Genomic DNA, 13,280 nt, shown 5'->3' on the forward strand with positions numbered 1-13,280 from the left:
TTCGTTCAACAACTCTGCTTTGTTATGGAGTGGCAACACAACTTCGTTGATGAATAATTCCTTTTTCTTGGTAGAAAGAATGCATGTCAAACTCAGGTCCATTATCACTTCAGATCAGCTTCATTTTACAACCAAATTGAGTTTCAACCAAGGCAAAAAATGATTGAATTAAATGACGGGTTTCGGTTTTATGCCGCATTAAAAAAACCCACGTGCACCTAGTAAAGTCATCAACAATGGTTAAGAAGTAGTGTGCATCATTAAGAGAAGCCACTCGATAACTACCCCAAATATCACAATGAATCAATTGAAATTGTTCAACAGTAGAAATAGTACTCAAAGGAAAAGTAAGTCGAGTTTGCTTAGCAAGGGGACAAACATCGTAATGTGTAGGATGCGAAATAGAAATATCTGAAACATATTTAGCTAAAAAATTCAAGTGATTATTAGAAAGATGTTCCATCCTCTTGTGCCATAAATCAAAGGAAGAAGCAAGTGCTGCTGAATAAGATTCTGACTGCTTTGGGAGGAAGAAATGGTAAAGGCCGTTCATCTCCTTACCCGCTCCAATCATCGTCCTCAAGGACCGGTCCTGAATAACACAAGAATCAGAGAAGAAGGTTATGGAGCAATTAGAATATTGGGTAAGCTTGCTAACAGATATAAGATTGAAATTAAAAGATGGAACACAAAGCACATCTTTTAATACAAGAGATGGTGACAATGACACAGTCCCAATATGTGAAACTAATGCAAGATTCCCATTAGGAAGTTTAACAGGGTTGGTTCCGATGCAAGTAATGGAGGACAAAAGTGAAACACAGCTAACCATATGGTCAGTGGCTTCGGTATCAAGTATCCATGGTGTAGAATTTTTAAATGAGGCCAAGCTAAGAGATGTACCTGAAAGATTTGTTCCTGGTTGTGAAGTACCTGCTAGGTGAGCCATGGGCTGATGAGCATTAAGCTGATGAGTATGAAGCATATCCAAAAGTTGGCGGCATTCTTCAGTGGTGAAAGGAAGCATATTCTGCTTGTTATTAGACACAATTGCCGCTTGATTGGAAGAGGGTAAATTACCTTCCTTGTGAAGTCGATGGCCTGGTGGATACCCATAAATCTTATAACATTTTTCAATGGTGTGTCCGACCCAGCCACAATGATCACACTTTCGGTCACCTTTGGATCCTTGAGATTTCTTCCCTCTGTCCCGATTATCACGATCATCATATCTAATGGCTTTGTTATTGGATTTTCCTTTACGAGTAAGGCTGCAGCTTCTGTGGATTGGAGACCAAAAGCTGCAACTTCACGTTGTCGTTCCTCTTGGAGTACAAGGGAGAGCACTCGATTAATCGAAGGCACAGGATCCATAAGAAGAATTTGCCCTCGAACAGCAGTATAAGAATCATTAAGTCCCATCAAGAAATGTATTACTATATCTTCTTGTTGATAATCCATGAACAAGTAGGTGGTGTCCTATAAATGGAGAGCTCGTCCCAATATCCCTTTAGTTTGGTAAAGTAATTTGCTACTGACCGTTGCTCTTGAGTAACGGATAAAATATCTCGTTGTATTTGGAATATTCTCGGAGCATTCACTTGAGAGAAACGCTCCTTAAGATCTTGCCACACTTCATGAGCCGAATCAGTGTAAATGACACTCGTGGCAATTTCTTTTGATAATGAATTCAATAGCCATGAAAAAACCATGTTATTGCAACGGGTCCATTGAACATAATCCGTACCAGTAGTATTGGATGGCTTTGGATGTGAGCCGTCAATGAAACCTATTTTATTTTTTCCTTTCAAGGCCATAATCATGGCTCTATTCCAAGTGTTGTAATTCTCACCCCTTAGGGGCTGGGATACAAACACTGTTCCTGGATTATCGGAATGATGTAAGGAAAATGGGCTAAAGGGATCTTCGGTCTTACCCGTCTCAGGAGTAGCCTTCGGATTTGTCTCTTGAGCCATTTTTGTTGATGTGAATTTGGTTGTTGGAATTGAATGATTGAAGCGATCACCGAAGAAGATGATCGATGCAATGACCGTCAATGGTGATCAAAGTGTAGGGAGATCTGTTCGACTGCTAGTAGCGGAATGGCAAAGAGTCGATCAAATAAAGAGAATGAAATGGCTGCACCAACTGTGGTTGTAGCCGTGAAAAACTAATAAGGGAGAAAGACTTCAAGAGCTCTCATTGATGTTCTGATACCATGATAAGAAACAGAATCGTTTCCAATATGTGTGTATTTTATTGATGCAAATGTATTCAATATATAGAGATACAGAGTGTGCCCCAAATAGGGAAGAGAATAAATTTACAACGGTTGTAATCCCATGATGGAGGGGATGTTGTACATATTAGGAAGATTGCATCGGAATGCATTGACCAAGGATTTCCAAGATGGCAGCTACTTGCCAAAAGGCTGTACATATTACAATCAGCTACTTGCCAAAAGGCTTGTTGGCAAAAGGCTTGATTTCCTAATATTGTGGATTTTAAATGCTACAGCTGCCCCAAAACGACAGAGCAATAGATCCAGTCAACCACCTCGAGACATTCAAAACCATGATGATGTTGCACGGAGTATCTAATGGATTTATGTGTAGAACATACCCTACCACTCTTGTGGGAGCTGCGCATGATTGATACTCTGGACTTTAGCACTGCTCCATAAACTCCTTCGAATAATTTGGAAATTGCCTCGTTCACCACTTCCTCAGTAGTAGCAGACATAGAAGAACAGCCGCATAATTGATGGCGCTAAAACATGAGAAAGATAAATCACGCTAAAACAGGATAAAGATGAATCACCGAAGGATTTCATTGGTCATTTTAATCGGGAAGCCCTTCAGATCCTGAACTTGGACATGTTTGTTGCCAAGCATTCTTTACAAAACAACCTTGGACACATCACCCAAGCCACCTAGGCGTGACACGGCACGTGACATGGCTGCCAAGTTGGCACTACATCACCCTACCTACAAGAGTAGGGGAATCCCTTTTGACATCTCAATCGGTATACAAGATTGGGGAATTCCCTGCCTGCATTTTAATCAGGCAGGTGGGGGGAATTCGTTTTTCGTGAGGGAAAAATTCCTTTTCCAAACTTTTATAACCAACTCCACCTTACCTTCCAAACCAAATTCTGTAATTCTCTTTTACACATCCAACTTATGTTCCTTTTCCATTGAGGACTTTACACAAAATGAAACTTATAGCAAACAATTAACGAAAGCCACTATCTTAGATCCCATGCTAACTACTACCACATGGAATTACTATAGAAACTTTATAACTCAGTGCTTTTGAAGCTACAAACGAAATTTCTTAAAGTATAGATGAATAATTCAAGGTCCGCAAAACTACTATCGGTTACAAACCTATTTAAGGTCTACTTATTGGAAATTACTCACCAATTTATTTACTTGGCTCTAGAAACTTGCTTAATTAAAACTCTCGGAATGGGAAACCGATAGATCTTGACATGTAATTGGGATTAGTTCTAGATCAAAGCAAGTGGATAACCATAATAACACCTATGTCCAAAAATGATCTTACGGCTTCAATGGCCCATTCAATGTTCCATAGCCTTTCGAGCAAAACTTTGACCCGATCGTATATCGAAAAATATTTAATGGTTTGATCTTTGATCTAAACAAATTTCAACGGTGAGATTATGGATATGAAGCTTTTGACCTTTGATCTAAGCTCTCTGATCAATTTGATCGCTAGTGTCGACATGTGACTGTCAATCGACTAAGATGCACCTGCATCAAGAACCCATATTAGCAACTTAGTTTTCATTCTCCCTTGGCATGAGAAAATCGACGCGATCATCAATCTTTAACCCATGTTGATATCTTGGCCATCTTAGGATGTTCGGCCTTTGGTAGTACTTGTCTATTATAATCCTGGCCCGATCAGCAATCTTAATTGTCTGATCACTGATTTGAGTGTATGGAGCGATCCGATCACGGGAACTATAACTTCTGGCCTATAATTTGAGTAATCTAATCAATCCAATTACCATTATAAAATATCTGGCCTTCAATCGGTTTAGATGTGTCTGCACCACCGACCTAAGATGAGACATGTGTTATACAAGGGTTCTTAATTAAAAACCCGAACTACTCGACATGTATTGCAACCTTACTTCCAACTTCTAAGGGACACTTCAGAATTTTAGATACAATGTCATACAAATGAGGAAGTCTAGACTGAAGGGAGCCCATGCAGAAAGGAGGTGAAAGGCCCCCCCATTCGATTCACATCACCTTCATGCTTTAAAGGGTGTCAAACGTGATGGTGATGTGCAGTTTTGCAAGGGTGTCCTTCAGTTTGGACTTCCTCCATACAAATTTATGTCTTAGTTATTTATATCACTATTAAATAAGCACATGATTAAGACATCAATGTCCCATCTTCCTAACTTAGTTCTCTGGAAGCTACAAAAGAAATTACTTAAAATAGTAACTAAATAATTCAATGCTTATTGGAAATTAGTTATCCATTTTATAAACTTGTCTTAGCATCCATTATAGAAACTTGTATAATTAAAACTCGTCGAAATGGGAAACCAATAGATCTTGAGTTGTGGTTGAGATTGGTTCTGCATCAAAGAAACCGGACAACCATAATAGCACCTATGTCCAAAAATGATCTTACGGTTTCGATCGTCCCTTCCATGTTATATAGCCTTTCGAACAAGTCTTCGACACAAGCATTGATCTGAAAATATTTAATCGTCTGATCGTTGATTTGAACAAGTTTCAACAGTGAGATCATAGATCGGAAGCTTTCGACCTTTGATCTGTGAGTTCCGATCAAACTGATCGCTAATCTAGATGTGTGGCCATCTATCAACTAAGATGCAGAACCCCCTATTAGCCACCTAGTACTTTTCATTCTCCCTTGGCAAGAGAAATTTGACACGGTCATCAATCTTGAACCCACCATGATCTCCTGGCCACCTTAAGATGTTCGGCCTTTGGTAGTTCTTGTCTACTATAATCTTGGCCCGGCCACCTATCTGAATTGTCCTATAATTGATCCAAGGGTCTAAAGCGATCCAGTCACAGATCTACTACTTTGGACCCTTAATTTTTGTAATCTAATCAATCTAATTACCATTGTGAAATATATGGCCTTCAATCAGCTATCATGCACCTGCACAACCAACCCAAGGTGTGGGACATGTGTTATTGTTGGGTTCTTGAAAACCCGACCCCAACTCCCAAGAGACCCTTCTAAATATTTGATACAATGTCTTACAAATTTAAGCTTTAGTAAATTGTCTCGACTGTCTAATAATAAAAAGTTCTGTCCTCTACCTTTTTTATTTATAGTATTCGGACTTCATATAATTATGCATCTTCATATAGCATTCTCTACTCCAATTCTCTTCACTATGATTGGTTTGGTGCAACTTAGCCATGACTAAAATTTGGTTGGTTTGATTTCAGGAGAAAATTAAAAGTAATTTCCTTCTGTAAAATGGAGATGGAGCCTGATCTAAACTCAAATATCATAGATAACTTGCATGAGAAAGTTATAGACGCTATACTTATTAGCATGCCATTGACAAAATCCATTCAGATGTGTGCTGGCGGGTTTAATAGTTGGATCTAGGCACATGCCATTTTGGATCTCTCAACTTATATTTGATAAGAAATGTAAAGAAACCATTTCAAACCATACGCTCACTGAGTTGGTGAGTTTTGTGGATAAAATTTTCTTACATCATGAAGGTTCACTTCAAAGGTTTGAGAGTACCAGTTATGTTAGAATATGTGGGATCCAACGGTTAGATTGGGTTAAGATCTCACTGTTGGATCATCTTGGAGGTAGATTAGGTAAGTTGGGTAAATGAGGCAACCAGATAAATTAGGCAAGTGGATTAGAAGAGGCAAGCAATAGAGATTAGGAAACTAGATTTGATTATGATTATTTCCTTTTAGAATTATCTTGATTCTATTTCATGTTTATCATGTAAGTGCTCTATAAAAGCACACATTGATCCTCTTGTAAATGCATCCAAGTTTAGTGAAATCTCTAGAATTTATCATGGTATCAATATTATTGATACCATGTCACTCTAATATTGATAAATGGATAAAATTTTTTTGTTAAGGACTGAGATTAGGGAATTTGTCCTCAATATTGATTGAGATGAGTATTATGAGGTTCCTTCTCTCTTCTCGGTTCATGAGTTGAGATATTTGGAGTTATCTGTATGCATTTTCAAAAATCCTTCTACATTCAAGGGCTTTATTAATCTGACAACTCTCAATTTTAAAGTAGTTACCATTGCCAAAGATGCATTGGAAAGGTTGATTTACAATTGCCATTTCTTGAGAGATTTGACACTTGTGGACATTGATGGTGTAACTCATCTTAAAATCCACACTCCAAATCTCCATTACACAAACTTCAGTGATCTTAAAATTGCTATGATTCTTGGGATATCGGACACACATCAACTCATTCTTGCTAAGGCGCCCGTTTTTCGAGTTTTTCTTTGGCTACGAACATGACCTCTATGAAATCAAAATTAAAGATTTTTCAAGCATTGCTGCTATTTTTCAAGCACTGCTCCTAAACATATAATTTGCAGTTGATTCCTTAAACTTTTTCCCCTTTTACTGCCATTCTTTTGTTTTACATTTAGCAAATTGAAGTAAGTTGATATTTTGCTATTGAATTTTGAAAGATTTTATTAGACCGGCCTCATGGTTTTTCCTACACTTTGTCGGATTTTTCACGGTAAAAATATCGACTTTATCTTGTTTATTTGCTTTATTTTTATGCATGTATGTCGATATTTTGTTGTTGAACATTCTTAGCCATTTTCAATTCTTACTTTTGAACAGAATCGCTATTTCAGAAGGATTAAAAATAAATAAACCACCAATTGTAGACACCCCATTTTGACTGTACCCAGACTGACAATAGGTTGTCCGCAATGAGGTTCCGATGATGTTCAATTAGGCTTTGATTCGCCATATGAAACAAAAAGGTTAATGGCTTCTTTATGAACATAAAAGAGCGATTCCCGATGTGTTTCAGATCTCACATTACCCTAAAAACTACCCAAATAGCCATAGTTTAGCCTTAGGAAAACCCTAAAAAATCCTAGAAAATACCCCTAGAAATTCCCGGGTTACACCCGGAAATTTCTGGAAACCTCACACTCCTAAGAAGCGCTCAGTCACTATCCAAAACCCTACAGACATGTTTTGCAGACTTTCTTTCAATTTTCAGCACCTCTAGTAAGCCCTGGGTGCACTATGGGTAAAAATAAGAAAATCCTATAAAATCACGACAGAGAACCGGAAAATCTCGAGAATTCCCAGAACCCATACCAGACCTAAATTAGTTTCAAATTGTTTCTTCAGTTGTTAGTAAATTACTGTAGAAAACCCCCGTCTCAAAATCCTTTTAAATGAGTTAGAAAACCCATAAACAAGCAACCCCGATGCCCGCCTGGTCGCACCATGCTGCCACACGGATTGGGGCCTAAAAAGAGCGATTCTCGGGTTATCCCTAGAAATTCCACCCATTACCAGGTCGCATGATGCAACTACACTAGTCGCATGGTTCGATCGGGGTGGTCGCATGGTGCGGCCACACTGGTCGAATGGAAATTTAGGTGAAAGCCGTCTCTCAAATCACTTGGATTTTTCATTAAAATTTGGGAAAATTTACCAACTAATTGGGGAGAAAACCAACGTTTTTCCCTATTCTAATTCTCTGTAATGAGACCTTGATTGTCTGTTATTCTCATCTCTCTCGGCATTTTTGGGATTTTAGAGGACTTTACACAATTTCATTGATTTTTCATAAAAATGAGGAAAATACCCCAAAATTCCACCCCTCTCTCTTCTCTCTAAGAAGTTGTTTTCCATGTTCATGTCTCAACTTGGAACGGCTGAGAATGAGGTTATCCTCTCACGTACCTCATCTCATGAGATTTGGAGGAAAAATCCCCCAAAATTTATGAATTTTACATGGAAAATGGGATGGGAGTCTCATTACCACCCTTCCAGTATCCTCATATGATTTGAATGTTTAGAGGTTTGAGAATCATTAATATATTTTGAGCAGCCAATAGGGGTGAATGCGATCTGTGTGTTGCATTAGCCCTATCGGTGGCCGATTTTGCAAAACTGCCAAAACGGCAAAGATTTTGAGGAATTTTCGAGTTCAGAATTTAATTTTCAAAATTATGCCTGAATTGTTTTAGATTTATAAAACCATGATTTCAATCAAATCCCCAAAGAAAATCGAAAACCAGGCAAATTTGGAGAAAAACCGAGTGCAGCTGGTCCCAAGATTGCACCTTGCAACCACATGGTCGCACCATGTGACCAAGCTGCGACCAAACTGAGTGTCACCAAGAGGTCACAGTATGCGACCAGACTGGCGACATGCTTCGATCAAACCCATATCCTATGACATCATGTCTCTACATATGGGAAGGTTAGGATCATTCTTTGGAGATGATTTTATTGGTATAGGTTTGAACAATGTGGGCCCACTTTATTTTAAAAAAATTACATGCACATATGTACAGACCTCACATAACACATATTTATTAGAACATTCATTGGAGCCCACCACTTTTGAAGATCCAAACTGTTCATTTATTGAGCCCAATGTAAATACGCATTTCCCAAAAAATAATCTCAGTAGGATTATCCTAACTCTCCGATCTTAGAGGTATATATATGATGTTGTCTGTCTACAGATTGGAGGATTAGGATCATCCTACGGAGAATAGTATAGGGAAATGATAAATGCGCCAATTTTCATCACTTGGGGCACCCAACTGCATTCTATGAGGCAATCATGTCACTTCATTCCTTCAAATGTGAAGTACATTAGCCTCTTTGCAGTCATAAATACACTGCAGCTGGGTGTCCCGAGTGATAAAAATGGGCGCATTTATCATTTCCCATATTTTATGGGCAGGCCTTTTTATGTTGAAAAGAATCTCAACTCACAAAAACAACCATTCAACGGATACACCAGTTAAAGGATACACGGCAAAAATCCATCCGTTTGCATTTCTTCCACATGTAAGTGTTATTAAAATTCCTCGGGGGAGGAAACAAAATGAAAAATGGGGGAGAAAGAAAAGAAAGAGAGAAAGAGGTCATTATTGAAGAGGCTTTACACCTGAAATAGGACTAATGAAGATCACCCGAAGAGGAAGAGAAATCCGTCTAAGGGAGCGCCTCGTACTGTTGATAAGTCAAGGCAAGAAATCTAGCTTGCTCGCATACATTACGGATGCTTATCTCTGTATCTTCGTTACAGTTCTTAGAGTTGACAAAGATTATGTTGTCAACTGCAGTAATAATGTCATCAAAATAATCAACAATATGCCCAAGATACCCTTAGACGGTAGTATCATCTTCGGCTATGACATAAACCTTTTTCCCCTCTAGAGCTCCAGTTATGTCAATACACTTTATACTGGCCCAAATAGGTTTTTTTTTTAAAAATAAATTTTATACTGGTTTTTTTAAAACTACGGATACACCCGTCAAAGAATACACGGCAAAAATCCCTTCGTGTGCATTTCTTCCACATGTAAGTGATGTTAAAATTCCTTGGGGGAGGAATCCGCCTCAGCGGAAGAGAAGGAAGAGGAATCTATCTGAGGGAGCGCCTGATACTGTTGATAAGTCAAGGATATAAATCCGTCTTACACGCACATTACGGATGCTTATCTCCATATCTTTGTTGTAGTTCTCAGAGATGACAAAGATAATATTGTCAACGATAGTAACAAAGTCATCAAAATAATCAACAACAAGATGCCCAAGATACCCCTGTACGGTAGTATCATCCTCGGTTATGACATAAACTTTATTCCCATTCAGAGCTTGGGTTATCTCAATACACTTTATACTGGCCCAAATGGTTGTTTTTAAACACACTTTATAATGGTTTTTTAAAACTACGGATACACCTATCAAAGGATATGGGGCAAAATCTCTCCGTGTGCATTTCTTCCACATGTAAGTGTTGTTAAAATTCCTCGGGGGACGAATCTGCCTCAACGGAAGAGGACAAAGAGGAATTTGTCTAAGGGAGCGGCTCGAACTGTTGATAGGTCAAGGCTAAACATTCAGCTTGCTCGCATACATTACGGATGCTTATGTTCATATCTTCGTTGCATTTCTTAGAGATGACAAAGATTATGTTGTCAACAGCAATAACACAGTCATCAAAATAAACAATAACAAGATGCCCAAGATACCCTTGTACGGTAGTATCATCCTCGGTTATGACATAAACCTTATTCCCCTTCAGAGCTCGGGTTATCTCAATACACTTTATACTAGACCAAATGGTTTTTTTTAAATACACTTCAAAATGGGTTTTTTTAAAACAACGGATACACCTGTCAAAGGATATGGGCAAAATCTCTGTGTGCGCATTTCTTCCACATGTAAGTGTTGTTAAAATTCCTTGGGGGAGGAATCCGCCTCAACGGAAGAGAAGGAGTGGAATCTGTTTGAGGGAGCGGCTTATACTGTTGATAAGTTAAGGCTAGAAATCCAGCTTGCTAGCATACATTACGGATGCTTATGTTCATATCTTCGTTGCAGTTCTCAGAGATGACAAAAATTATGTTGTCAAGGGCATTAACATTGTCATCAAAATAATCAACAACAAGATGCCCAAGATACCCCTGTACGGTAGTATCATCTTTGCAGACACTCCCATTTTGCTAGACTTTAGAAAAGCAAAAGATTTGGTAGTTTGTCAAGTTTCGAGTCCGTATTCCATCTAGGATTAGGCATCTTTGCATTTTAGGGTAGATTTCATTTCATTATGGGAGTTTTGAAGTTGATTCGCGATCCTGAAGGTCTCTAGGGGGTTCCTTTGGCCTCTGAAAGATGAAAGTTCAAGTTTCCAAGCAAATGAAAAACCTGCTATTTTTAAAATTTTCAGGGTTTCCCTCATTTTTGCCTATTTTGCACTGCAGGGGTATTTTGGTCATTCCCGATGTGTCTTCTCTGACCCCCGAGTTATATTTGAGAAATCTTGAGTGATTTTACAAATTTTGAAAAAGCTGCTATTTTTAGAAACTCATGAGGCTTCCACATTTTCATCATATTATGAATATTTCAACAATTTCTCATATATCCAAAACCACCTTGAGGGTACGGTTGATGGATTAGGAGTAATTTCGTAAGATTTGGGAAACCTGCTAAATTTAGATCTCTTAAGATTTTCTCTTAGTCTTGCAGTTCGGGGGTATTTTAGACATTTTCAACATATCATATTTGGTCCCTAAGTTGTGTCTAAGAAATCTTGAGTCCGTTCATAAATTTTCAAAAATCTGCTATATTTGGAATTTCTCAGGGTTTTCCCTAGTCTCGCCAAATTCTAGCACCTCAGGGTAATTTGGTCTTTTCCTGTGTAATTCTTTTGATCTCCGAAATATGTCTGAGAGATTATGAATGATTTCCTGAATTTTGGAAAACCTGCTAAATTTAGAATTTCTCAGGGGTTTCGCTTGACTTGGAAATTTTATGTGTAAAGGGCATTTTGGGTATTTTCAGGGGGTACCAAATGATCCTGTTTGATATTGCTCATCACAAGGACCCAACTTTAAAAGTTTCTATTTTTGAAGTTTGATCACAACGACTTTCCATTTTTAACTTTTTCCTTTAGGGGTGAACCAATTTAAGGTTATTTTGGTCACATTTGGATGTGTAATTGTCAAATAGGGGCATTTTGGTCTGAAAAATTATTTTTCCAAAAAATATGGTTCGATCATGTGTGAGGGATGCACCATAAATGTCAAATGGGTTGGGTCCATATATAGAATGTTGAATTTAGAAAGATTTTATTGAATTTTTATGGAAAAACCCGAAACCCGTGTGAAATGGCCCATTGGGCTAAAGCCCACAAAGATGGAGCTCATGTGGGTTCACTCATATGGGTCGACCACCATGGTGGGCGCCCCACATGGCTGACCCACATGAGTTGAGCACCCAACATTGATGATGTCACAATGATGACATCATATTTGTTAAAAGAAAAATAAAAAGAATAAAAAAAAGAAAAGAAGAAAAGAAGGAAAAGAGGAATGATTGCTTAAAAAATGTTTTCTTCCAAAGAAGCAATGTGGAATAAAGAATAGCATGTCTTGATTGACAAGAAATTAAGATTGGAATCAAATCCAATTTGGAAACAAGAAAGAAAGAAAGCAAGAGGGGAAAATTGGAAACAAGCCAAAAAGAGAGCTCTCACATTGGAAACTACTATTTATCTCTTAACCCTAGCTTTTTTATATAAAAATCAAAGCAAACAATCCTAGAAAAGATTGAAAAAAATCCAAATTCGTCCTTTTTCTCTCTCCAAAAAAAAAAAAAAAACTTCTTCTCTCTTGAAGTGTGTTCATATCTCTCAAGGGTTCTTCACAAAAGGGATTCTTGAAATTCCTTTTCTTCTTCAACAAATTACATATCAAGGATCTTTGGGGTGTTCTTTGGGTCTTCTTCGTCATATAAAAGGGTGCGACAAAGCTTATACCTCGGATCTACGCACCCTAGAGACAAGGAGCGCGATCAACGGTAGGATCTTTATCTTTGTAATATCAAAAGTAGAAAAGCATGCTAGGGTTTTACTTTTGATAGATCAAATTAATGAATTTTTCCTTGAAATTTCAGTATGTTATAATATAGATTATAATTTTTCAAAATTCAAAATTTTACCAAAAAAATAAATTTCCTCCATTTAATAATGATTTTCTTTCGTTTTTTTATTCAATATGGATTTAAATTGGATTATCAAAGCAAGTGTTAGAAACGTGGGTTTATTTAAAAACTGATATTTTTTAGGATTTCTATAAAATAAAATACTTCTGGAAACTTAATTTCCAACTGCGATTCGGTCGTTTTATTTTTCATTCTATTTTTCAAAGAATAACCCCGAAAAGGGTTATTTCTTGATGAACGAATCTAAAAGTATATCAAACAATGTCCAAAATTTGTGAAATCTTATTTCCAAACTAATGTTTTGATTTCCAGAATACCCAAAAATTTTCGGATTTTTTTGAATTTTTTTAATCTGGTTTTAAATTATTTTAAATTTCGGCCATTTTTAATAAATATCAAAATATTTTAAAAATTGATGAAAATCTCCAGAATTAATTTTCAATATTAAATTGAATTCTTCATGAAATTGTTTTTTGAAAAAAGGTTTTTTTATTTGTTTTCTAATTGCTTTTCGTTTTACGTGCCGTAATT

General features: G+C 37.3%; 1 protein-coding gene across 1 annotated transcript in view; it reads right to left on the reverse strand.

Moving 5' to 3' along the window:
• The window catches only part of LOC143850645 (uncharacterized), a 54,167-nt gene that overhangs the window by 1,904 nt on the left and 38,983 nt on the right, over positions 1-13,280 (reverse strand). Inside the window, exons 4-9 of the mRNA XM_077359865.1 lie at positions 10,595-10,750; positions 10,162-10,323; positions 9,723-9,845; positions 2,623-2,769; positions 1,081-1,479; positions 209-967 (exon numbers count right to left, since the gene is read on the reverse strand). Of these exons, the coding sequence (XP_077215980.1) occupies positions 209-967; positions 1,081-1,479; positions 2,623-2,769; positions 9,723-9,845; positions 10,162-10,323; positions 10,595-10,750 (1,746 nt within the window). The remainder of the gene's footprint in view (positions 1-208; positions 968-1,080; positions 1,480-2,622; positions 2,770-9,722; positions 9,846-10,161; positions 10,324-10,594; positions 10,751-13,280) is intronic.

The sequence above is a fragment of the Tasmannia lanceolata genome, unplaced genomic scaffold (assembly GCF_043159265.1).
Source record: "Tasmannia lanceolata isolate RefF3 unplaced genomic scaffold, GAP_Taslan_0.1 ptg000018l, whole genome shotgun sequence".
Classification (NCBI taxonomy): domain Eukaryota; kingdom Viridiplantae; phylum Streptophyta; class Magnoliopsida; order Canellales; family Winteraceae; genus Tasmannia; species Tasmannia lanceolata.